The sequence below is a fragment of the Raphanus sativus genome, chromosome 4, assembly GCF_000801105.2.
Source record: "Raphanus sativus cultivar WK10039 chromosome 4, ASM80110v3, whole genome shotgun sequence".
NCBI lineage: Eukaryota > Viridiplantae > Streptophyta > Magnoliopsida > Brassicales > Brassicaceae > Raphanus > Raphanus sativus.
This window is the reverse complement of record NC_079514.1, coordinates 20,941,913-20,967,646: the sequence shown is the minus strand read 5'-3', so window position 1 is coordinate 20,967,646 and position 25,734 is coordinate 20,941,913. Positions and strand designations below refer to the sequence as shown.

The following is a 25,734-nucleotide window of genomic DNA, read 5'->3' as shown; positions in this document are numbered from 1 at the left end:
AAGGACTCTGAAGTTTGACTATCATCTCTTTCTTCTACCCCGACAATAAGTGACCACGTTAACCTCAGCATTGTAGTGTTGGAGATGTGAACCAGTTGTGGGATTTATGTATTAAGGATTGTTATCTCGGTTTAATCCAAATAATGAGTGATCATATTTGGATTAGGCCTTCGGTATTTGATTGATGGACATGAGGATTTTATGCATAGAAACCAATTTGGATGTCATTTATTTATTTATTTATATAAAGTTTACTTTACTCTCTCCTGGTGAAAACACCTAGGACGCCACGTTAGAAACTTGGTTCACAGGAGCGTGACACGTGTCTCTTTAGCAAAGTGTGCGTTTCATTTATTCTGGTTATTGGATGGGCTTGCGATCAGATGTGCTCAACTCATTACTCTTCTTCTGTTAATAGTCCTTGGGTTATAATAACTGCAGCTATTTGGGCCACATAAGTTATTGCATCTAAATGAAAAAGCCCAAATTCACATGAATTATAAAATCTAACCTAAACATTTTTATACGGACGTCAGGTCAGATCCTCTAAATTCCACCGACTATAAATGAGATGTAACTTTTCCGTCGTCATTGAAATTTCATCATTAAGTTTCACTGTTAATTCTCGAATTCAAGGTCTTCCACGACGTTTGGTTTTAGTTTTCTCTTTTCTCATTTCAATCGTATGTCCCTAATTTCTTCAACTATAAATAAGGATGTAGACTACTGGGAATCTCACTGCTTCACTTGATTCAACCATACTACTTCTTTTACATACAAGACCCTCGACAATGGCTTGGCGGTTGATTACAAGGGGAATGCTTACGTCACCAACTCAGCCAAAAACTTTATCTGGAAAGTGGATCATGACTCCGTATCTTCGATCTTTTCCAGATCGTCGTTATCTAACTCGCAGCCGGTGGTGGCTGACGCGGACGCAAGCTTTTGCGATTTCAGTTTGAACGTGATTTTGTACAACATCGAAGGATAACTCTTGCTGGTCTTGGTGGTGAGAGCAACACATGAAAGATGTTTAAGGTCGAGGAAGAAACCAGGACGGCGAGGATTGTGTTGCTGAATGGAGATCTGGCTGCGGCAGATGGGATTTTGAGGAGACAGAGAGAGAAACGGTTGTGGTGGTGTCCGAGAAGAAGCTTTGGTTTGTTCAGAGCCAAGATAATATGGATATCAAAAATCAGGTAAGTGATTGATAAGTACTCAGATGGGCAGTTAGTGGGTCTCGGAAGGAGAGGAATTAAATGAAGCCCAAGACATATATTTTCTACTTTCTCTTTATATGTTGCAGTTGTTCTTTGTAAACATTTGATCGAAAAACGATCATAAACATATTTGGGTAAATCCCTAACTTCTTTTCTCTCTATCTTCTTCTTCTCCCTAAACTCTTCGTCGATTCTCCCCCTATTTCTGTCACACAGATAAGATCAACCTCTGATCTTATCATTGGTATCAGAGCTCAAGTTCCTCTCGACCTTGAGAGTCTTAATTTAAAAAAAAAAAAAAAAAAAAAAAATGCCTTTCAGTGATGAGTTCGAGAAGTTACTGCAATCATGGAAACAGATGGATGTGGATCGAAAGCTTCGTGAGGAGCTTCGAATGGACAGTCAGAGACTGCATGAGGAGTTCCGTGAGGAGTATCGGAAGCGGCGGAAGCGGCCGTATGGTGAATCTCATCCTTATAACGCTTTCATCCCTAAAAGGTTTGAAGATCTCAAGCCCAACGGAGGTATCAGGTTCAGAAGGATTCCGATCAAGCTAACCTACCACAAGGCTAGGCTTAAGAGACGGAAAAGATGGCTGATGAGGGAAAACAGTGATCCATCGGTTACACAAAAACCAGAGATATCAACAAGCTGTCTGCGATTGGGTGTGAAGAGTGTGGGAATGAAGAAACAATACCATCAGAAGAAGAGAACTGCTCAGGTGAAGCTTGCTCAAGCTTGTAAGAGCTGGGGAATGTTCCTAGACTCTCCAAGTTTTAGAGACCCAAAAAGCTGTACGAAGATCTGTGTGGTTAAAAGGCAGATAGTAGATACAGGAGTGAAGCGAGAGACTTATCTCTTCCGGTATGAGTTTACTTCTCTTGATCCTAAGGATATAGATTGTCGTGTGGATATGTGGATAGGAGACCATTTTCTTTTCGCTGAGGAGGTTACAGCACTAGAACATGATGATCTTGATGCCGCGATGGAGTCTTTACAGGAGGTAACGTCAATGGAGACGAGCAAGTATAAGAATCGGATTAAACTCTCTCATGTTCATCAAAAGTGGGGCAAACGAGGGTTTCATAAGGTTCGGTTCAAGGATATACTTCACCAAGGAAGTAAAATGACAGCTGAGAAGGTTACACAAGGTGGAGAACCTTTCAAGATGGGAAAGTCAGAGTCGCTTCACAGAAGAGGATCCAAATACACAAGGCCTGGTACTGTCAGATGTTACAAGGTCAGGAAGCGCAAAAGGGGTTTTGATTTTCAGTTTAAGTATAGTGGTGATGACAGTAGCCTGTGTTTGTCTATGTTGTTTGGGAATTGTGAAGAAGTTTCAGAAGATGCTGGCGGTAAGGAGACAAAACTCAAGCATTCATTGAACTGTGGTGAGGAATTGGATCCGTCTCTGGAGATACATGACTGGGATCCAGGTCAAGCTGAGTCTGCCAAGAGACTGCTAGAGCTTCTCAAAAGCTCTCACTCAGAGAAAATTTTGGTTAATGGCGCAGAGGCAGTAACTATGGAGCAAGAACATGATTCAGTTAGTTCCTTTAGTGAGTTGGCGTTTGAAATTTGTGTGGCGGATACAGGATGGCAACGTGGAAGTGGAACTGACAATTTCAGCTTCTCTACGTGTGTGAAGAAACAGACTTGGAGGCTAGTGAAGAATTTTTGTGGGAGACAAGTCTCTGAGATTTTTTTGGCTGTTCAAGTTTGGGAGCCTGGTGGAGATTCTGATAAACAGGTTCAGTATATGAAGAAGCTTCCAGAACCTTTATGGAGTTTCGTTGGTGATAGCTTAACGGAGATGAAAGTTATACGAGGTGCAGTGGCTCCCTTCCTCAATGGAGAAAGTGTGATCACATTTTCAGTTTTTGGCTTCTTGGGCCTTGAGGACAAGGCTGTTCTTCTACCGGGCAGAAAGATGATCTATGACCAGAAGATGATAAAGCGACAACACAGTTACAAGAGCACTCTGTTGCTACCTTCAGTCGTTACATATGTAACATCTCAGTCACCAAGACCACCGGAGCTGAGTCTGTTCATAGTGAGGTATAGGCGTTGGAGGTCAATCAAGCCAGAAGTCGGAGAAGTGCAGAACGCAACTCGAGCTACATCAAGTTCAAACGACATGACCTGGTCACAAGTGTACGAGGTTATTTACAGCATCATTTCGGTGGAAGTGCTTGTTGCATCATACAAAGGTGTGGGTGAGGAGTTTGTCACTGATTTTGCCTGCTGGGTAATGAGGAAAGCAATTTGTGATGCGGTTGTGAAGCTTTTGTATCTATGTCCGCAGAGGAATGAAGAATCTGAGCCTGTGAATTGTCCTGAATGGGATCCTGGTGGGGTTAGCCTCGAGAAGGTTCAGATAGTCATTTTAAACATAAGTTGCGGCTTGCTTAAGATGGAACAGGGTATGGAAACGAGTTTTGCTAACTCGTGGCTGGAGTTGTTTACGAGAAAAGGAGTTACGGACGTTACGTCAGAGATGTTATGCGATGCAAAAATTATCGCGACGGTACTACTACACATCAACAATCTGGTTAATGTCGGCAGAAGGGTTGGAACAAGCTGTTTAGTAGCTATTGGATTGATGTTCCATCTCCCAAGACCGCCAGAACTCTTTTCAGACAAATTAGAATGCTGGTTTTGGTACGTGATGGGTTGGTTGTTGCATTTTGGCCTTAATGAGAACCTGATGATGAAGAAATGGCCAGGAGCTGTAATACGAGTTGAAAAGTACAGTTGCAGGTTGCAGGAGTTTCTTATTGATGGCAATTGTTCTCAAAAGATGAGTGGATCTGCAACTAACACAAAATCTCAGCTCAACCTTGTGGACAAGGTTGTTTCAACCGGGGAGTATTGATAAGTACTCAGATGGGCAGTTAGTGGGTCTCGGAAGGAGAGGAATTAAATGAAGCCCAAGACATATTTTCTACTTTCTCTTTATATGTTGCAGTTGTTCTTTGTAAACATTTGATCGAAAAACGATCATAAACATATTTGGGTAAATCCCTAACTTCTTTTCTCTCTATCTTCTTCTTCTCCCTAAACTCTTCGTCGATTCTCCCCCTATTTCTGTCACACAGATAAGATCAACCTCTGATCTTATCAGTGATCATCAATTTCTTATCAGTACAGAGGATGTGTTTTCCTAGACTGTTGCACTTGGAGATTAATGTTACTGAATCGATTCTGAGTAGCACTTCCAAGCTTCTGGGTTTCAGGAAAACGGGTCGACCCGGATTGTAAATCTGATCGTTGTGAATCTAATTACGCTTCGTTCAAAGTCTTCTCGGAGCATTTAGCAAAAAAAAAATAGTCCTATCCGCAGATGGGATTTTTTTATATTATTATTTTACAAAAAAAAGCTGGGGGCAGTGTCGTTTCAATGCTTTGCTTGAAAAGAGTCCGGCCTAGACCGCTTTACGATTTATATAGTTTTATTGGTTTACTGGAAACCAATTTGTGTCACAAAAAAAAAAAACTGGAAACCAATTTAACCGGATTTTTTATTACAAGGGTTTCTTGGTGCGTCGAAGATGGTTTGGTTGGTTCAATTATTAGCTAACTCGGTGAACATGGGCTTGCAAATCTTTCACGTGGGAGAAAGACAACCATTTGAACCTGTTTACATGGAAGCAACTGGTGACCGGTTTAAGGATCTGGATCGAGGTATGCTTCAACCAGTTATAATATTGGTGAGGTTTGACTACAATTTGGAATGACTTTCGTGAGTAAATAATTGAAAGCTGGCAATGATTTTTAGCCTAAAAGATAGTTAATTTTCATATGAGCCATATATTAAAAGATTTACTATGTCAGCTGCCTAGGTTTTAACACATCAGTACAAATTTTTCAGAATTAAAAAACTATCTCATATCTTTTTATCACTTTAGTTTTTAAATCAAATCTATTAATAAAAAGTTTTTGTAAGTAGTTCTTTGGTTTTCGACCAATTGTTTTGCACTCATCATTCTAACAACATATGTTAACTTAGCAACAACTACATAATTTAATTTAAAATTCCAAAAATAAATAAAAACCCTTCATAAAAACAAAATAGAAAACAAAATATTTTTGCCTGGTTCATCAACTTCAAGGTAACAAAAAGGAGAAGACAATCTTATTCTTCTTTTCTGTTACCAAATTTTAACCATATAAAAATTTATTAGAAAATATTGAAAACCATAATCAGTTATTAATACATAATCAAAATCAGAAAATTAAAAAAAAAATCAGTCAAAAAAAAATATATATATATAAAAGAAATGAAAATTTAGTTAATTAACTTGAATTTAATTTAAATTGTAACCATCAAATAAATTTAATGTAAATACATAAATTAAAAAAATACATAAAATGTAAAAATAAATAGAGCAAGTTAATAAGAACAAAAAAAGACAAATCAATTTACATTATTTTTAACGTTTTACCAAACCTAGACCAATAAAAAAACATTAACTCAAGAAATTTAATTTATCTAACCAAAACTAAATTAGATAACTAAAAATTAATAAATATTCATAAGTTTCTAAAATAAATACAATTTCATTTAAAAAAGTATTATGATATTTTTTAGTTTAATTAAAACTCATGCTGAGAAACAGAGTGAATCACATATTTTGTTTTTTCGTAATTACGAAAAGCATAAGTTATAATTATTATATAATCAATATAACTATTACTCAAAAATTAGTTTGGAAAATATAAGATCTAACATTGCTTCAATCAAATAATCGTAACTATCATATACTTTAACACTTAATCGCTTAATACTTATATGAACAAAAATTTGCATTGCTCATTTTAAACAAAAGAATCTATCTATATAAATTTGGTTAACAATGAGTTTGACGCTTAATCTTCTAATATCTAAACAAAGAATGTATAACCAAACTTTTAACACAAAAAACAAATATAATTACAATTAAATTAACAAATATAAATGTATTCATAAAACTTAGTAAACAGAAAATCTTATAATTCAGGTTTAGAACAACAACAATAGTAAGTATTTGAAATTTTTAGTTATATAAGTAAAATTTGGTGTACACAACAGAAGCATACTCATACACAACTTAATACAAAATTATGTTTTTTAAACAAACCGATTCATCAAATCCCGCGCGTAGCGCGGACTTCCCCTAGTATTCTATAAGACCATCATTATTGGTGTTCTTTCTATCTCTCCTTTAACTAAGGGCTTTGTGTTTTTTTTTGTTCGGTAGAGATTAAGGGCAGCCCTTAAATAAGGGCTTTCCCATTCTCTTTTTTTCTCGGTCCCCGCTTTTTTCTCTTTAAGGGCTTTGCTTAGGACAAACCTATAATGATGCTCTAATGGACTGAATTAAATGACAATGCTTTTAGACCGGTTAAGTTACGGTTTACTGATTTGGTTGTGGTCCCTAGCTCACATATAATGAAGGTATATATATTCGGTTTAATATATACCATAAAGAGGGGAAATATATAAGATAGAGAGATGAGATTATGAATTTGTTTTAAAAAAGTTCATAAAATTGAAGGCTTTTGTCATTTGGCTAGACAAAACATAAGGATTCTCTCTCACTCTCATAAAGCATGCTTTCTCTATTCTCTACACAAGCTCCCATCTCTTGGTAGAGGGTATTTTCAGATACGAAGAGCTAGAAGACCATCTACATATCATCTTCTTGTAAGATGAATTCAAGTAAGTTTTCATGCTTTCATATTTTTAGTGCTAATCATATACACTATTAGATCAAGGGGCCTATTGGAATATGGAAGAGATACCACCTCCATGTATAGTTAAAATCTATCAAGTAGTATCAGAATCTACTACTATGTGTATATGGTTGCATATGCTCATATGATTTGATTTTAGTCATTTATTAAACTCATGAATTTAAAGTTTGATTTTTTATTAATTATTGTGCATAAGAATCATGATTAAAGTTAAAATTTTGCTTTATTATGATTTATAAGGTTTATTATGCATGATTTTCGGAACTAAAATCTCAAAAAAGCTTGATTTCATGTTAGAATAGGTTTTTAGCTAAAGATTGAAGATAATGACATTTTTGGTAATTATTTTAAAACGAATTTAATAAATAAATAATTATTTGTGAGTGCTTGACATGTGTCATTTAGTGAAGACATATGTTGTGTATGTGTCGTAAGGTTGAACACAAGTTAAACAAGTGTCATTTGCGGGTGTCTTACATAATAAGACACATTTTTGTTTCTTAACATAAAAGGGCACAATGTGTTGGGAAGGCACTTTGTTTGTACGGTAAATGAATTATAGACTAAAAAGCTCTTGACTAATCTAAGATGATGTCGTGAGTACTTAGAATGCAAAGAGAAAGTAATCATATTAGTATATGTGGACCAATATAAACGCTAATATAAACTAAATGAATATAATCCAACGGTTAGGTAAATATATATACATATTTATTTATTTTATTTGTTTGTTAATAATTTTTTAAATTTCGCAGACATCATATTCAGTTCCTTATTATTTCATTATCTATTATGTACATTAACATTTAATGACTGAATAAAAGTTTATTTTTTTCTTTTTATTTTGATACTCATATCTACATATTTTAATATTTTTTAATTTTTAATTTAAATTTATTATATAATTATGTTTTGAATTGTGTACATATAAATTGTGGGCATATATGTTGTGGATAGAAAAATATAAAAACAGAATATTTATGCATAAATAAAACGTGGACACATACATTGTGGACATATATATTATGGATAGAAAAATATGAAAATTATACATAAATAAAATGTGGATAAAATGTGGATACATATATCGTGGATAAAAAAAATGCAAATATTTTGTGGACTAAGTTTTGTGGATAGGTTTTCGTGGAGAAAGTTTATATATTTCCGTTCTTTTTTTCTTATAACATGAATTTTTATGATTTTAATGTTTTAAACTATTTTTTTAGTTAATTTTTTAGTTAATTTGATCATTTAGATTGCATATTTAGTGTATTCATTTGCATATCATATGGGTTAAATTGCACAATTGACAGTTTGAGGTTAATTCATGAGATCATTTTTGCATATCCAAAGTTTGTAACCGATTTGAAAAAAATCAGAAGACGAGTCACCACTATACAATTATGAGGAAGGTTTAAAGTGCAAAATTAAAAGTTAGAGATTGCTTAATAAGGACCTTCCGGTATGATTTAAAGGTTTCAGGCACAATTGAAACTAATCAGACGTTTAGGGACCTTCTTTGTAAATATGAAGAAATCACCATTGGAGGCTCTATGGAGATCTCCGTTCACCGCCACCGAAGCTGGAACGGAGTCGGAAAGTCGAAATCTTATCTCAAACGGAGTCGAAAGTTGCAATCTTATCTCAACAAATTTAGAAAGAATGTGGAATGCTACAGAAAAAGAACCATTTTTTGGGTAAAAACTGAAAAACCAGACAAAAGAGCAAGCTTAATTACAGAGGTATACTTAAATTATTAACATAATCAAAATTGAAATATCCAAAAAGCTAGCCATGGAATCTTTCATAGTTTGCACTTTGTGGATGCCAATTCAAAAACGAATTCTCAAACACTTACCCAATTTGAATAATCTTCTAACCAGTTTCTTTTTTTAATTGGTCAAATCAATAACAGAAAGAAGCGTAAGAAGCAAAAGATTATGATTCTGATAAAGCTGTTTTATAAAACCTAAGCTTTAATAAAACCCATAGATTTGTTACCTATGAAACATCTACGCATAGAAATTTCATCTTCCTCTGTTAAATTTTCTAGTTTTCTACTCGCTGGTAAGTCTGAAATTTGATAAGAAAGAGATTAAACAACGGGTTGTATTTTTAACTGTTATTTTATTTTTGTGTGAATGTGAGGACAGTATATTGAGTTGAGACTAGTTAAGAATAGTTTAGAAATCTGTACATGTGGCTTGAGAGGTAAGAAGGATAAATCACATAGAAAAAGGGTGTGACATGTAGAAAGTATCTTCAAGTGTAGTTCAAAAGTGAAAATGTGTATTAGAGAGTAAAATTTTCTTTCATTTGGTGTAGACATTTGTGGAGAGGTGTCATTTAGTTAACACACTTTCCATTCAAAACCATGTAAATAGTTATCTATTTATTTTGGGCCTTTCTTTTGGTTTGTTGGGTTTACTATTTAAAATAAGTTATCAATACTATTAAATTAGACACATGACCAATTGATATTAGTTCAGTCCAAGTGTTTTATATAACTGAATCAAAATATGCAAATGACCTACTTAAGGAAACTAACTAACCATGCCCATTTCAATATATATTGTTTAACTATTCTTTAGTTCCAATATATATTGGCCCACTTCTTTCTATAACTTTTATTTTGAACGACCCACACAGCTGAATATTGTGTGTAATTTTTGCGTTTGTCTATTTTCTTTTTACCAATTCTATGTATCCTTATATAATAGTAATAATACATATATAACTAAATCGTATATTGATATGTCCGTTGCTTCTTACGAGCAAAACACATACCTATTTCTTTTAACTGATTTTTACAGAAACCCAATTCTAATTACAACCTATATATATTTTATCAAATCAGAAACATGATCAGTTGATATAGGTTTAATCCAACTTAAAAGTATAACTACATCTAAAATATAACTGCGTCACATAAAATATAAATGCATCTTAAAAAAATATAACCACCTACCTGTTAAAAAAACGTAGTTTTCTTGCACAAACACTTAAACTCCTATTTTATGGTTTACATATATGGCAACAAACAACAAATATTGAACTCCTATTTGGTACCTAAGTGTGTGGCCAATATACTAAATTTAAATTTATGACCTACAAAGTATATTTTTGAAAGTAAATTTAAGATTACTAAAACTATTTAAGTTCATATTATTATGGAAAGTATTATTTATAAAAATATATAGGCAGAGAAAAAATCTAGGCAGAGGATGGGAGTTTCTTTCAGAAACTAAATTTATAAAGATATTTTATGTTTTTGAAAGTAAATTTAGATTACTAACACATGGGAGTTTCTTTCAGAAGACATATATTGGCAGAGAAAAAATATTAACCTACCAGGTTGTTTTTGTATCCTTTATTTCGTCAATTGATAAGCTTTTGTTAGATAACACAAATTGAGTTGTTAACAATCATCCTTTATTTTTACAGGATTATGTCTAAGCGATGCTGAGAAAAATAAAGGAGCCATATTGGAGATTGAGAAAATATTGAAAAGTAATGGAACTTCTATGCATTGTGTTCTTTGCTTAATTGTTACTCTAGATGGTAAGGATGGTGAGTTTTAGTTTAGCGGGTTTTAAATAGGTTATTCGACTAAAAGATATTTATTAGATGTGATATCTATTCTACTAAAACAGAAACATGATCTATTGATATAAGTGTGGTCCAACAATTTTAATACAATCATTAAAATCTCTTATTAATCATTTAAGAGAAATATTATACAAAGTAAAACACAAACATGACTGAAAACCCACAAATTTAAAAAATTAGACTTCTATGAAATTTTGAAACAAAAAATACACCCGCCCTTTTAGGGGCGGGTCAGAATCTAGTTATCTTATTAAAGTGGACTTGTGGGTTTAATTAACCAGACATCCCCCTATACATTAAAAGAGAAGTCACTTTAGTGATTTCTGCTTACGTGGTACTCATACAAGCCACTATCGAATTAATTCTCTTAGGGGGGGGGGGTGTATTGAATTGTGGATTTTCATAGTTTGATTGGATTTGAGAAAAACTAGAGTTTGAAGAGATTTGAACTAAAATCTCATTTATATGGGTGAGATTTACAAAAATAAAAAACGATTTTGGTGAGATTTTATCTTAAATTTCAGAGTGCTTTAGATCATTTGATATTACTAATCTATTTGTTCAATTATTTAAGAACATGATATTCAAATGGTTGCTCGTATATTATTCCTTCTGCATCATCTATCACACCGACAAAGTCATTATCATTTGTCTTCTCGCTTTCTTCAAATTGATAGGCCTCTTAGAATCACTCAGTCCCACTGCATTCTGTCCAGTTGCAGTGTTTTGTTATCGTCTTTATCTCTTCAGTTTCACATTCACATATAGATACACATTCAATACTTCATCATCTGCTCTGTTTTTCTTTTCGTTTCAGAGTTCCACCCAAAACCAGATCTGCAACAATAAAAACTGCAAGGCTTTGGTACTAGACTTCAAGATCTTCATCCTATTTTATAGTGGCCATAGGTTTTTGTAGATCCAAGTTGTTGTTGTAGAATTGTTAGTATTCTGGATTCCACCATCAATTTGTTGAATTTACCATTGGCATCACAAAAACCTTGATTGATGGCTTCCACTAGTAACATCAATAACAACTTGTGCACATGTTCAAACCATGAATGGTATTGACATTTACCTTTTATGTCTTTAGGATCTCACATTTTTCAGAAGGCAACTAGTCATATAACACCATAGAAATTAAAAAAAACTAAACTAACTAATCTATAGTCTTTATAACAAATAGTGAATTGTCAAGTTCTAAATTGACCGTGAAAGACTCAAACTCATAGACAAACATCATTCAGATTCATGACAAGTACACAAAATAATGAAACTAGTCTGAAACAAAAGTAAACTGAAAAGAATACTCACTTTGATAAATAAAAGAGTGATTGATGCACGTATCCTATCCTCAGTTTTGCAAGCCTCTCCCCACCCCCATGTTACTGATCTTATACACATAGATATACACATAATATACCTATCTAATCCTAATAAAAAAAAATGTAAACAAAAAAGAAGCCTAACATATTTATTTATTTTTGTAAAGAACAGCCCATAAAGCTTTTGAAAGTTAAAGCAACGTGTTCTTCGAGAAGTCCTTCTTCTCTGTTCAATCAGAACACATATCCGATCTACTACTTTAGCTTGCATATTTGGAGCAGTACTCTCACAGAATACTTCCTAAAGCTTTTGAGAGTTGAAGCAACGTGTTTCGAGAACCATGATAAGGAATCGACGAAGGTGGCAGAAGCTTCATCGTCACTGTCGTGCTTGCGAGAAAGCAAAAGTGCGGAGACGTTGTCGAAGTTCAGGTCAACATAGAGGTATAGAGGGAAATTTTCTGGTGTAGACACTGGTTTGTGAGAGATTGTGGTGGAGTCGTAGCACTTGAAATATGGATCATCGATTTCTTTGGCAAATTTTTTATATTGCTTCTGGGTTTTGTCAAATAACAGGTATAGAGGTGTGATTTGTATTACGCTAGTTTTGACTAAAAATCATAGATTTCGTTGCTTCAAATCCTTTTGTTAGATTTTTTGTTCCAGAATAGTTTGTCTTTCAATAACAGTAGATTTGATTTAGTTTTTGTAAATTGTTAATTGAATAATAGTGAATTGTAAGTGATTTGTGATGACTTTAGATAAATGTCATATTCAATAACACAAGATTTGAGAAAAAAAATAGAAATCATTAGTTGAATAACAGGGGATTTTTAAACAAAACCAAAACACTCTAAAATCAATAATTCAATACACCCCCCTTAATTCTATTGGTTTCTTTTTTTCTAATTTCTTTTTGATTTATTTTCAAATCAGCAGAGAAGAATAAATCGAGAACCACTTAATCTAGGCTTCCAAACACTCTCATTCTAGAGTTAACCTATAACCTATTAAATCTAGGCTTCCAAACACTTTCATTCCTAGAATTAGTACGTATATATATATTATACTCTTTAGAACATTATTATAAATTATATATACTAACTATTTAAAATATTAGTATATATATATATATATATTTAAATTTTAGTATAAAATATAATTTGGTATTCAACCTGCGAATGAGAGTGGTAAGAAATAGAGTTAAAAATTAGTGTCTTATCCTTTATATAATTATTGATAGAAAAACACACATACATATTATACTAAAATATGTTTAAAATTAGTAATTATTTCTTATCCTTTGTATAAAACATTTAAATACATTATCGTAAAGAAAACATTTAAATAAATTATTGATAGAAAATATTTTTTTTTAAAATACTACATATAGGCTATTTAAGAATTAAAGGATTAATAAATTATTGTGTGTATGTATAATTGTGAAATCCGCATAAATATTATATAAGTGTATTAAAGAAAAATATATTAAATATTTACCCACCAAAAAAAGAAGGATTAAATATTTACCGACCAAAAATCCGCATTCAATTTAAGATTATTTAGAAATTTCTAAAAATTAAGAAAATAGAAACAACATTTAATATAAACAAAGAGGAGCCAATATAATGTTTCCTTATTGAGAATATACATTTCTTGCGCATGTAAACGTATCTAATTTATTTGATTATTAAATTTATCAAATTTGTTAATTCCTTTTAATGACTTACCTTATTTTAATTATACTACCTTGCATCCATTGTTACTTTCTTCAATCTATTTGAATATATTTTTAAATCTATTATATTTAATAATTCGTATTAAATGTCTTACCTTATTTTTTAAAAATATGATTATTGCGCAAGTTATTGATATGACAATACAAATTTAAAAAAATTTCAAAATTTTTAATTCCTTTTAACAACTTACCTTATTTTAATTATACATACCTTGCACAAGTTCTTATTTTCTTTAATATATTTGAATATATTTTTAAATCTATTACATTTAATAATCTAAACTATTAAAGCAGGAGTACAAAAATGAAACTACCCCTAATGTTGCACAAAAATTACTAACCTATGCCACTGCTATTTTATCAAACTCTGTCGTTTTCCTTCCTTCTTTTTTTTTAATCAAATATCGTTCACATTAATGACCCAAGCTTTGGGCTTAGAAATCGTAAATGGCCCAAATCGTTCAAATATATTTTTAAAATAATATCAAACCAAAATCGTACCTAATTAAACAGACTTGGCAAACAATAATACAAAACATTCCTAAAACTACTCCTATCGAATCCGATAATTTAAATTTAATTAAGGTATTATTGTATGATTTAGATTTTTGTTTGCAAAGTCAAATATTTTTTAAAAATAATATCAAACCAAAATCGTACCTAATTAAACACACTTGACAAACAATAATACAAAACATTCCTAAAACTACTCCTATCGAATCCGATAATTAATAAGCAAATGAAATGAAAATATCTTTTTCCTAATTGTACACAATCGGCATTTATAAAAGATATTGTAAACTTGCGAAATGTTTTAAAAAATACTTGCTAACCAAGTTTTGTATATCTCTAAATCTCGAATATTCTGTTTTTCCTAAAAGATACTAACTAATCAATGTATATTAACTAATTTTACAAAGATTTCGCAATTTATTCTGCATTTAAATTAAAACTACCGTAATATACTATCTAATTAATATGGTTTAACCTAACGTGATCCCATTTTCCATCGCCTCCTATATATATCATCTATTCTCCATATCATATCAAAGAAAACACAAAACCTAAACATGTCACATATGACGACCTTTGTTCCTCTCACAAAACTCAGGCCATTCAAAGACAAATGGAGAGTTCAAGTGAAATGTTTACATTCATGGAAGCAAACCACAACTTATTCCGGTGATACTTTTGAGATGGTCTTAGCAGATCAATGGGTAAGTTTTGTTCTTTTCATTGTATTTATAATGTCACAAATCTATCTAATATGACTTTGTTCTTTTTAGGGTAACAAGATTCATGCTACTAGAAAACGCAGTCTGATGCAACGAATTCAACGTGTCTTACCAATAGATTCATGGGGTGTTATTGAACACATTACCATCACTGCAGCTGGTGGTCAATATCGAACTACCAACTACAAGTACAAGATGGTTATAGCAGAAGACGCTGTGCTATCAAGATCTGATTTAAATGATGATAGAATTTTCCTCTCTGTTGCTAATTATGAAGAAATTGAAAATGCTGACGTTAAAAAACAAGCGTTTCTCATAGGTAATCTCGATATCTGTTATATTTATATTGTTTAAAAACTTTTCTGTTAGTTGACATCAGTACTTACCTATGTTTATCTTTTTGATCTGTCAGATGTGATAGGAAGAATTCATGAACTTGGTGATGTACATACTGTATAAGTTGGCGGGGAAGATAGAAAGCGGGTTCAGTTTCGCTTAGTTGATGCAGAGTTTGTTTTCTGAGTTTTTTTTCCCCTTAGCTTTTACACTTTATTCTGCTTACTTTGTTTACTAAACAACATGTTTTGATATTTTTAGAGGAAAAAATCTCGCATGCTGTCTCTGGGGAACATATGCCGAGCAACTCGAACCGTTTTCTGGGGATGACAAAGATCAAACGATTATTTGTTTGATCAGGTTTGCCAAAATCAAGGAATTCAGAGGTATTTTTTTGACTTCTATAGGATTTCGAGATTATTTTCTTTTAGTTGTTCTAATTCAAAGCTTATGTTTATTGATTAATAGGAGAGGTGCAAATCACTAATGCTTTTGATGCTTCAAGGCTGTTCTTGAATGCAATGATCCCCGAAGTTACTAATTTAATTGAAAGGTTCTTTTTCTGTTATGATTTTTATATTATTGCCTGCCTTTCTTATATAACTATTTTTTAAACATAAGCTAATTTACTAATCTTAATGCATTCAAGGCTGTCAAATGATGATCTCTCTGTTGCTCTGGTCAAAAAACCATCTGGAAAGAAGGATGGTAAATTTTTTTTGTATAACTGGAATGATACTGAGATCAAAACTATTGAGGAACTCGCTGAGGCCAATCAGGTTCATTATCCCTTTCCAGAATTTAATTATTTTATTTTAGGTCGGTTCTAATTTTATACAAAATATAGGTGGAGATTTGCAAAATCATATGTACTATTGAATCAATAGATACAGATTGGTCTTGGTTTTACATTGGTTGTAACCGGCACCAAAAACGAGTCCAAAAGATTCCTAAAGTTGACTATGGGAGTATGACCAAAAAAGACAAGCCTTTGTTTCGGTGTGAACAATGTCGTTCTAATATCAGTAATGTCGGACCAAAGTAAGTGATGCTATTTACTTTAACTAATTCTATATAGTTCACATTTTTTTTTCCAAGTATACTAACTATATCCTGAATTTTGGTTTTGTAGATTCAAGCTACATTTGGTGGTGAAAGATGACTCTGCAACATGTAATCTGATGTTACTAGGCTCAGTTGGTAAGTCCATCGTTGGAGTGGATGCTGAAGAATTATGGGATGGCTCTTATGAGGAGGTATAGTTTAATACGAAGTTGTGTTTTACATTTATTTTCTTCCACAGTATAATTTTCGGACTGAAACCCCCATGTATGGCTACTTTATATCAGATTGAAGATCCAGACATCCTACCAGAACCTATTCTGAGTTTGGTCGGAAAGTCTTTCTGTTTTGGGATTTCCATAAACTCAGACAATGTCACAAATGGATCAGACACTTTTGTTGTTTTAGAGGTTTGTTCTGGAGATAAAGTTTTTACTATCGAATCTGACTCTCAAACAAATTCGGAAATGCTCACAACTTCTTCTACCATGTCATCTGGATCTGTAAGTGTATCTTTTTATCAAATTTTTATCATCCTGTTCAATTACTGTGTGCGTTATCGTAACTTTAAATGATAATACTCCTAATTGTCAATGGATTTAGGTCATGATGTTGGATCAACTTTCCAATGATGAGTGTCCAACACCTATAACGAAGCGCAAATAGGGTGATTGTGACCTACAGGACCTAACATCTACTTCCAAGAAACACTGCACCAAGATAATCAAACAAGAGAAGACCAAGGCTGATTAGGCTCAAGATCAAGTTTCATTTCCGAGATTAAACTCATTCCCCTTATGTTTCAATTTTTTGTTATGCTATGATTTATTTCGTACTTTAATTTTTAGAAGGTTTTTTTTTTATGTTTTCTGTTTCGGTTTTTTGAATTTCCTATATTTAATAATAAGTTGGGTTTTTTTCGATTGCCTAAAAAATTTTAAAACTTGCATCCATCCTATATTTTTTGTCGATTGTATTCCTACTATAAATTTGAGGAGGTGGTTTTTGTTTGATGTTTTCTGTTTCTGTTTTTTGAATTTTCTATATTTATAATACGCTGGGTTTATTTCAATTGCATTAAAAAAAATTAAAACTTACATCCATCCTATAACTTTCTCCATTTAATTCCTACTTTAAATCAACTACTATATTGTAATTACTTATTTCTAATGTAAAGTCTTATTCAGTTCACACAACAACCTAACTAGCCAATCAACTCATATAGTGATAAAACCACATAACTAGCCAATCAAGTCATATAGTTCTAAAGTAAAAGTTTATAAGGTGAACCTGTCTAAAAGAGTATGATTTGCTGAATCTGCTCCGAATTATAAAGAGTTGATTGGCCCGCTCGACGCTGAATCTGCTCAATCTGTAAGAAAATCCAATAATTAATATGATTAGTAGAAAAAATAAACCCCTTTAGAACTATATTTACTATAAAAAAGGGAATACAATCGACATAAAAGATTATGCATTTCCACTATAAATGTCATATATTGAACAATTAATGTTACAGATGTTTAAATAAAAGAATTCCTAATTAAACTGAAGGAGTAAAAGTAGTTTCCTAAATTTTTAAGCAAACGATATTTTGTGAATCTCAAGTTACATACCGAAAAATAGGAGATTACCTCTCTCATTGAAATCTCATCGTAAGCTAACTCTTTTTTCCCACAATTCTTTTTCACTCTGGTCGTACAAGGAACATATCTACATCCTTTGTATCAACTGATGAATCGTAAGAGAGGAGACGTCCAAAAAGGATCTGACACTGCCAAAAAAAAGAACAGCATCATTAAGTGATATGACGTCCCTTGAAGAGATTCAGAGTTTTTCTAATCCTATATCATATCAGCCGATTCCTTTAAATTCTATTTACTATAGATTGTTCGAAACTATAGAGAATCGCAAAGTTCCAAGCTACACTATTCCTCCACATCAACAAATAAGCAAGCTTTCACCACAAACACCTTTAAATAAAAGAAGATGTATCCTTGGTAAGTGATTCATCTAAAAGGAACTATTTACTTTCAAATGAAAAATAATCAATTCCTATAAAATTTTTTATTTTATTTTGGAATGTTTCTAAGGTATCGAAAATATAAAAGACCAAGTGAATGACACCCTGGTGTTTAGCAGTTGCTTAACCTCATTATCAAGTTAGTGTTTGTTTGGTTTATTACTTTAGATTATGTCTAACCTGTTCATTTTTGAGACTCATTTCAACATTCTTTACTATTATAACAGAGGATCTACACAAGAAGAGTTTCAAATCCGCAAAAACTAAGGGATTCCATCGGAACAGAAGTTCAAGTAATGTACTGAAAGACATTACTAATATTGCACATCTGCGGGAACAAAAAACTAGTTCATCGTCATCTACATTTGATGAGTCAGCTCAGTCCATGGAAGAAGAAGATGGATTAATAGGAACTGATCTGTTTGGAGGTAGCCAAATTTCTGCCAAATTTACTACGTTGTTAAACTGTTTTCAACTTTAGTAATAATTTGTTGTTCTTTTCTCGCAGGGATTGATACAGATAGCCACCAAGTGTTCGACTGTTCTTCTCTAGAAAATACTGACACAGAAAATGAGGATTCTGATTTAGATGATCCTAAGGATTTTGAGCAGTCGGTTGAGCCAAACGAGACAGAGAGAGTGGCACCTAACTCATGTTGCACTGTTGGGGTTGTTAAGGCACCAAAACCATCTAACAAAAAGTCTTTTACTGAAAACGGTATTGATTCTGTGTATTTGTTTAGTTAATAACACGTTTTATGTTCATATTTTGGCTTATTTACATGTTTCAATTTTTATGTGAAATGTGTAGACTACTTAGATGAAGGTGATCCAGACTACAACTGTTCTCATTGTGGTGCTATCATGTGGTATGGAGAACGACTTAACAAGCGGATAAATCAGAAGAATCCTACATTTTCATTATGTTGTATGGAAGGACAGGTGCAATTGCCTTTGTTGAAGGAACCACCATCAGTTCTAAAAAATCTCTTGCAAGGGGATGATCCAAGAAGCAGACATTTTCAGAAACATATAAGACCCTACAATATGGTTTTTTCCTTCACTTCTCTTGGTGGAAGAGTAGAAAGGTCTCTGAAAAAAGGTAGGGGCCCTGATATGTTTCAACTTCAAGGAGAAAATTACCATTTATTGGGTAAGGGTATCACACCACCTGATGGAGGTGAACCAAAGTTTGGACAGTTATATATTGTTGACACCGAGAATGAAGTTGAAAACAGAGCAAAATGTTTAAGGTACAATTTTAATTTAAATTCCTGTGCTTTTTTTTAGATTCGATGACTAATAAGATTCTGTTTAAAATATATTGCAGCTCTGGTAAACAGAAATTTCAGGTGAAGAGAAAAGATCAGCTCAAAAAAGATATTATTGAGACTTTGATGAAGATGTTGAATGAAGTCAATCCATATGTTAAAAAGTTTAGATCTGCACGGGACCGGTTCAACACATATCCTGAAAATTCTTTTCATATGAGGATTGTTAGTGAGAGGTTAAAGGACGGAAGGACTTATGACACACCCACGGCTTCAGAGGTTGCTGCGCTGATTCCTGGAGATTTTAGTCTTGATATGGACATAAGGGATATTGTTCTACAACATAATTCTGGAAAACTCCTAAGAATAAACGAGATTCATGCTTCTTATCTTGCCCTTCAATATCCTCTTTTGTTTACATATGGTGAAGATGGATTCAGACTTGGCATTAAGAAAGGAGCAACAGCAAAGACGAAAAAACATAAGAAGCCTAATATCAGTATGAGGCAATGGTTTGCTTTTCGTCTGCATGAGCGTAAGAATGAGTCTCATGCTCTCCTACATTCTAGAAGGCTATTTCAGCAGTTTGTGGTGGATGCCTTCACAAAGATTGAGGCTAATCGTTTGCGATATTTGAAGTTATACCAGCCTTCTTTGCGATCAGATAGTTATGATTCCATTAAAGAGTCTGAGAACAAAGGCAAAGTGGATATGAATGACCAAGGATCTGAGTTTACATTACCAGCTTCATTTGTAGGAAGTCCTAGATATATGAAGAATTGCTACTTGGACGCTATGGCAATATGTAAGCATTTTGGATTCCCTGATTTTTTCATCACTTTCACATGTAATCCCAAATGGCCAGAGATCACAAGATATGTTAAAGCGAGGAAGCTAAAGGCTGAAGACAGATCAGACATTATATGTAGGATTTTCAAGATCAAACTTGATTCATTGATGGATACTCTGACCAAAAAAAAATATTCTGGGAGAGACACAGTCATGTAAGTTAAACATCTCTGATCTTAAAATTTAAATTGTACTCCATACGTTTGCATTTATATAAATTATTACTAATAAGTTTTATTTTCCACAGCAATGTACCCAATTGAATTTCAGAAACGGGGTTTACCACATGCTCACATTCTCTTATTCATGAAGAAGGTAAAGAAGCTTACAACAAATGATATTGACGACATCATTTCTGCAGAGATTCCTAACAAGAAAGAAGAACCAGAACTCTATGAGGTCATTAAGGATATGATGATTCATGGTCCATGTGGACGAGCTAATACTAATTCTCCATGTATGGAGAATGGGCGTTGCTCTAAGTCATATCCTAAATCATTTGCTGAGAAGACCACTATTACTAAAGAAGGATTTCCGGTTTACAGGAGGCGTGAGCAGTTAGAGAATTTTGTTATGAAGAATGGAGTCAGATGTGATAATCGGCATGTCATCCCTTATAACCGGAAATTGTCTGTTCTTTACAGAGCTCATATCAACGTCGAGTGGTGCAACCAAGTTGGGTCTATAAAATACTTATTCAAATACATTAATAAAGGACATGACCGTGTCACAGTTGCTGTTGAACCCCCAGACCACATTGTTGCGAGTGAGTTAGGAGACGTTGAAATTACTAATGAAAAGCTTGAGAAGAAAGGGAATGAATTGAAGGAGTTCTTCGATTGCAGGTAATAATTATTAGCAATCGTTCTTCTTTACCTACAGATTTATGGGGAGCTGCGATTTTATCTCACTATTTTGTTTTTCAGATATGTTTCCACATGTGAAGGAACATGGAGAGTATTGGCTTTTCCTATTCACTATCGATCAACTCCTGTTGAGAAGCTTAGTTTCCATCTCCTTGGAAAGCAAAATATTACATTCAGAGGGAAAGACAAATTGAAAGCAGTTGTCACCCGGAAACTCATTGAAAATACAATGTTCTTAGCTAGGTTTGAGTTGAACAAGATTGACTCCTACGCAAGAACATTGACCTATGCTCAGATCCCTAACTTCTATACTTACGACAAAAAGTCAAAGAAGTTCAACAGGAGGAAACGTAGATTTGCTTTGGGTAGGATTAACTATGCTCCTAGGAACCAGGAAGATGCTTATTACTTGCGTGTATTGTTGAATGTTGTCAGAGGACCCACCAGTTATGAGGACATTAAAACATACCAAGATGTTCTCTATCCGAGCTACAAAGAAGCATGTTATGCTCGTGGGTTATTAGACGATGATCAGGAGTACATTGATGACATAGTAAGAAGAAGTTTTGAGAGCACAGCAAGCGAGCTGCGGAAAGTTTTTGTTATGATGCTTGTGAGTAACACTTTATCTAAGCCGGAGTCAGTATGGGAAAACACTTGGATGTTTTTGTCAGAGGATATCGAGCACTCTAGGAGAAGGAATTTTAATAGACCAGGTATATTTTTAGTTTTAGCAGAGATTGTTCAATTTAGGTACATGTATTTTCGTTTGAAACTTATAATTTTTTTTTCCTGCCTTTTTCATATCTATTGTAGGTCTGGTGCTGAGTGATGACGACAAAAAGAAGTATGCTTTACTTGAGATTGAAAAAATCATGAAACGATCAGGAACTTCTCTCGCAAAATTTACTTCTATGCCTAAACTGCCTATGACAAGTATCCATGATGAAAATGTCTTGGTGCTTGACGAACGGAGTTATGAGCGTTCCGTTTTGTTCGACACTCTTCGAGAAGATCTTCCGAAAATGACTTGTGAGCAAAAAAAGATATATGACGAGATTCTGCAAGCTGTTAATAAAAGAGATGGTGGAATGTTTTTTGTTAGTGGTTTTGGTGGAACAGGGAAAACTTTTCAATGGAAATTGCTTTCTGCAGCTATCAGATCTAGAGGAGATATTGTTCTAAACGTGGCTTCGAGCGGCATTGCATCATTGTTGTTGCCAGGTGGTCGGACAGCTCATTCCAGATTCGGTATTCCTCTGAACCCAGACGATTTTTCTTCATGTACTATGAAGCATTGAAGTGACCAAGCTAATTTAGTGAAAGCATCATCACTTATTATCTGGGATGAAGCGCCTATGATGAGCAAGCATTGTTTTGAGGCTTTGGATAGAAGTTTATCTGATATTGTTGGGAAACACGACACACAGCCATTCGGAGGAAAGGTTATCGTTTTTGGAGGTGATTTTAGGCAGGTATTGCCTGTTATTAATGGTGCTGGTAGAGCTGAAATAGTTATGGCCTCACTTAACTCATCCTATCTTTGGAACCACTGCAAAGTGCTTAAGCTCTCGAAGAATATGAGATTGCTATCAGCAGGATTGTCACCAGCAGAGGCAAATGATCTTAAAGAATTTTCAGAGTGGATATTAAAAGTTGGTGATGGTAAACTTTCAGAGCCTAATGATGGGGAGGCAGAGATAGAAATTCCATCTGAATTTTTGATTACAGACTGTAATGATCCTATAGAAGCAATCTGCAAAGAGATTTATGGTGCCGCAGCTTCATTGCATGAAAAGAAAGAGGCCAGATTTTTTCAAGAGAGAGCTATCCTCTGTCCAACTAACGAGGATGTTTATAGAGTCAATGAATATATGTTGGACAATCTAGAAGGTAAATTTCGCTATTTTAATCTTTTGATTTCACTTTCTTTGTGTTTTACTTTTATTCACTAAAAATATGTTTTCCATTTCAGGTGAGGAAAAAACTTATAACAGTGCTGATAGCATTGATCCATCTGATACAAGTGCTGCGAACAATGAAGCCCTTAGTGCTGATTTTCTAAATACAATTAAGGTTCCTGGTTTACCAAACCACAGTCTTAGACTAAAGGTTGGTTGTCCTGTTATGGTTCTGAGAAACATAGCTCCTACTGATGGTTTAATGAATGGGACGAGACTGCAGATCACTCAGCTAATGGATTTTATGGTTCAAGCTAGGATTATAACAGGAGAGAGGGTTGGAGAGATAGTTGATATTCCTAGATTGCTAATAACCCCTTCTGACACTAGATTGCCTTTCAAAATGAGGAGAAGGCAACTGCCTCTTGCTGTGGCTTTCGCAATCACAATTAACAAAAGTCAAGGACAATCACTATCTCAAGTACGTCTTTATCTACCAAGACCCGTCTTTTCACATGGTCAGTTATATGTTGCTGTTTCTAGAGTAACTTCGAAAAAGGGGTTGAAAATTCTGATTTTAGATGAAGATGGCAAACCACAGAAAAAAACTAAGAATGTGGTCTTCAAAAATATTTTCGACAACCTTTAACAGATGAGGTAATACAGTATGTCTATTCTCAACCTTAAAAATATTACATATATATATATTTTGGTTTGATTAACTATTGGCTCTACTAAAATGATTTTCCCCTATTGAATATTACAGATATCACATGTTATTGGTGGTGGATGAATGCTTGCTGGTTCACTAAATTATTTTTTTTTATCACGCAAATAACAGTTTTTTTATCTTTTGGGTTTCATTTCAATAAGACTGATATTATTCTAATGAGACATGGATTTTCTATCAAACATCTTAACTAAAACTAAGGTTCCGTAATCTAATATCTTATTCTATACTGTCCTATTTTTTTCAACTTACGAAATAACTACATTAGATCAGTAATTACTAACTGTAATAGAACTCTGTCGTTCTGTCTGTTCTCTTCTTTTTCATCTTGCTTACTGCTACTTGATAGTCCTTCTCCTTCAACATGTCTCTCCCTGGTCTTCTCTATATATCTCGCCTGTCCTCTCTCCTGTTGTTTCGCCTGTCTTCTCTATATATGTTAATAAATCATCATGCGAGATCAACAACTAAAACTTATAAAGTAAGATATCAAAACGCAGTCATGAAAGCGAAGCAAGCATCATATGTTAGTCGGAGAATCTATGATCCTAAAATGTTGAAGAGACTATAGTTAAAACATTTATCACATTTTCTTTTCAGGTTTCTATGGGATTGTGATACCTATGAGATTTTTATCACATTTTTTAATACATCACTATTTCCTGTATATTTTTCTTACATTTGTTTTTTTATTAGTTAACTTTTATTAAAAACATACTAATGATGTTGATTTTTTTTACTTTAGTTAACATTCATTTTTTTAATTCTTATATACTTTTTGTGACTTTTTTAGTTTTTGTTTCATTTTTATATTGAATTTAGTTCACATAGTTTATGTGTACATAATTTATGTCTTAAAACATCATTTTTCTTTTAAAAAATTAACCGACAAAGAGCCTAATTAAACCGATAAAAAAAACAAACCGAACCGAATATAAACTAAACTGGACATAAACCACACCGAACCAGACTAAATATGGTTTACTTCAGTTGAAAAAATATTAAAATCAAACTAAACAAACCAACCGAACCGAAAAAGTAAAGAATTCCACCCCTACTGCATCTTGGAGATTTGTGCAAATCATGTCTCAGCATTGAAACTTTCACTTGTTCCACATTCTCCTACATTTGAACTCAATCGATATTATACAATATTTTTATACCCGCACAGGGTGCGGGTCGGTCACCTAGTATTCTATTATAAGGTTAAAATAGATTGACTTGTTTAATTAAAAGCCCAATACATAATTCAGAAATAGAATCATAAAACAGTAAAATAGTAGGTTTGATTCCTGGTTGTTTGAGTGTCCTCCCTACACTCTAACCATCTGTACTGGCCCATATTTCGGTTTAAATATTGCGGAAGTTTATGGTAACTGCTTCTGACTCCGAAAATGAGGATTAAATTATGTTATTATGAAGCATGGTTTAGTGTGGATTAAGGTATAATCACAATAAGGTTAAAATTAAGGAATATTATTAATCGAATGTTTCCATTAATTCAAGTTAGAATTATCTGAGCATCCCGCCAAAGTGGGCTCTCTTGAGATAATTTTTAAATGGAATTGAATTAATTGGAGATCATGAATTTTGTCTATGCGGATGGCGATAAACCCAAAGGACATTCGTCATTTGGCAAGATAAAATTCATGGGAGCAATGCAAATTGATGATAATTCATTAGGTGGCTATGTGTATGGTAGTTAGTCCTAGGCCTGCGTTTTCGGTTTTCCGAAATCAAACCGAACCTAATTTTCGGTTTTTGGTTAACCGGAATTTTGAAAACTAATTCCGAAGAAAACCGAAATTGAATTCGGTTCGGTTCGGTTTGGAA

General features: G+C 33.3%; 1 protein-coding gene and 2 long non-coding RNA genes across 8 annotated transcripts; 2 read left to right on the top strand and 1 right to left on the bottom strand.

Annotated features, from left to right (window-relative positions):
• Positions 1-533: 533 nt before the first annotated feature.
• On the top strand, positions 534-10,544 carry LOC130510667 (uncharacterized). Its single transcript, XR_008944379.1, has 4 exons — positions 534-1,199; positions 4,752-4,904; positions 10,272-10,310; positions 10,401-10,544. It is a non-coding gene; the product is annotated as an uncharacterized LOC130510667 (long non-coding RNA).
• On the bottom strand, positions 4,798-24,323 carry LOC108853782 (uncharacterized). 4 transcript variants are annotated; one of them, XR_008944382.1, is made up of 4 exons: positions 24,186-24,323; positions 17,896-18,035; positions 17,552-17,633; positions 4,798-4,941 (listed from the first exon to the last, which is right to left on the bottom strand). It is a non-coding gene; the product is annotated as an uncharacterized LOC108853782 (long non-coding RNA). The 4 variants fall into 4 exon arrangements; XR_008944383.1 differs by lacking the exon at positions 4,798-4,941 and adding an exon at positions 8,498-8,628; XR_008944381.1 differs by lacking the exon at positions 4,798-4,941 and adding an exon at positions 8,534-8,660.
• Positions 13,795-17,539, top strand: LOC108814854 (uncharacterized). Of its 3 annotated transcripts, XR_008944378.1 has the most exons (9): positions 13,795-14,845; positions 14,915-15,182; positions 15,276-15,372; positions 15,461-15,585; positions 15,668-15,752; positions 15,849-16,240; positions 16,332-16,455; positions 16,549-16,764; positions 16,865-17,539. XR_008944378.1 is itself a non-coding variant. In XM_057007209.1 (3 exons), exons 1-3 carry the CDS (start codon positions 14,699-14,701, stop codon positions 15,320-15,322), a joined length of 462 nt encoding a protein of 153 aa, XP_056863189.1. In that variant the 5' UTR covers positions 13,795-14,698; the 3' UTR covers positions 15,323-15,443. The 3 variants fall into 3 exon arrangements, 1 of the variants encoding a protein (XP_056863189.1); XR_008944377.1 differs by lacking the exons at positions 15,668-15,752; positions 15,849-16,240; positions 16,332-16,455; positions 16,549-16,764; positions 16,865-17,539 and having other exon boundaries at positions 15,461-15,656; XM_057007209.1 differs by lacking the exons at positions 15,461-15,585; positions 15,668-15,752; positions 15,849-16,240; ... (1 more) ...; positions 16,549-16,764; positions 16,865-17,539 and having other exon boundaries at positions 15,276-15,443.
• Positions 24,324-25,734: the final 1,411 nt, after the last annotated feature.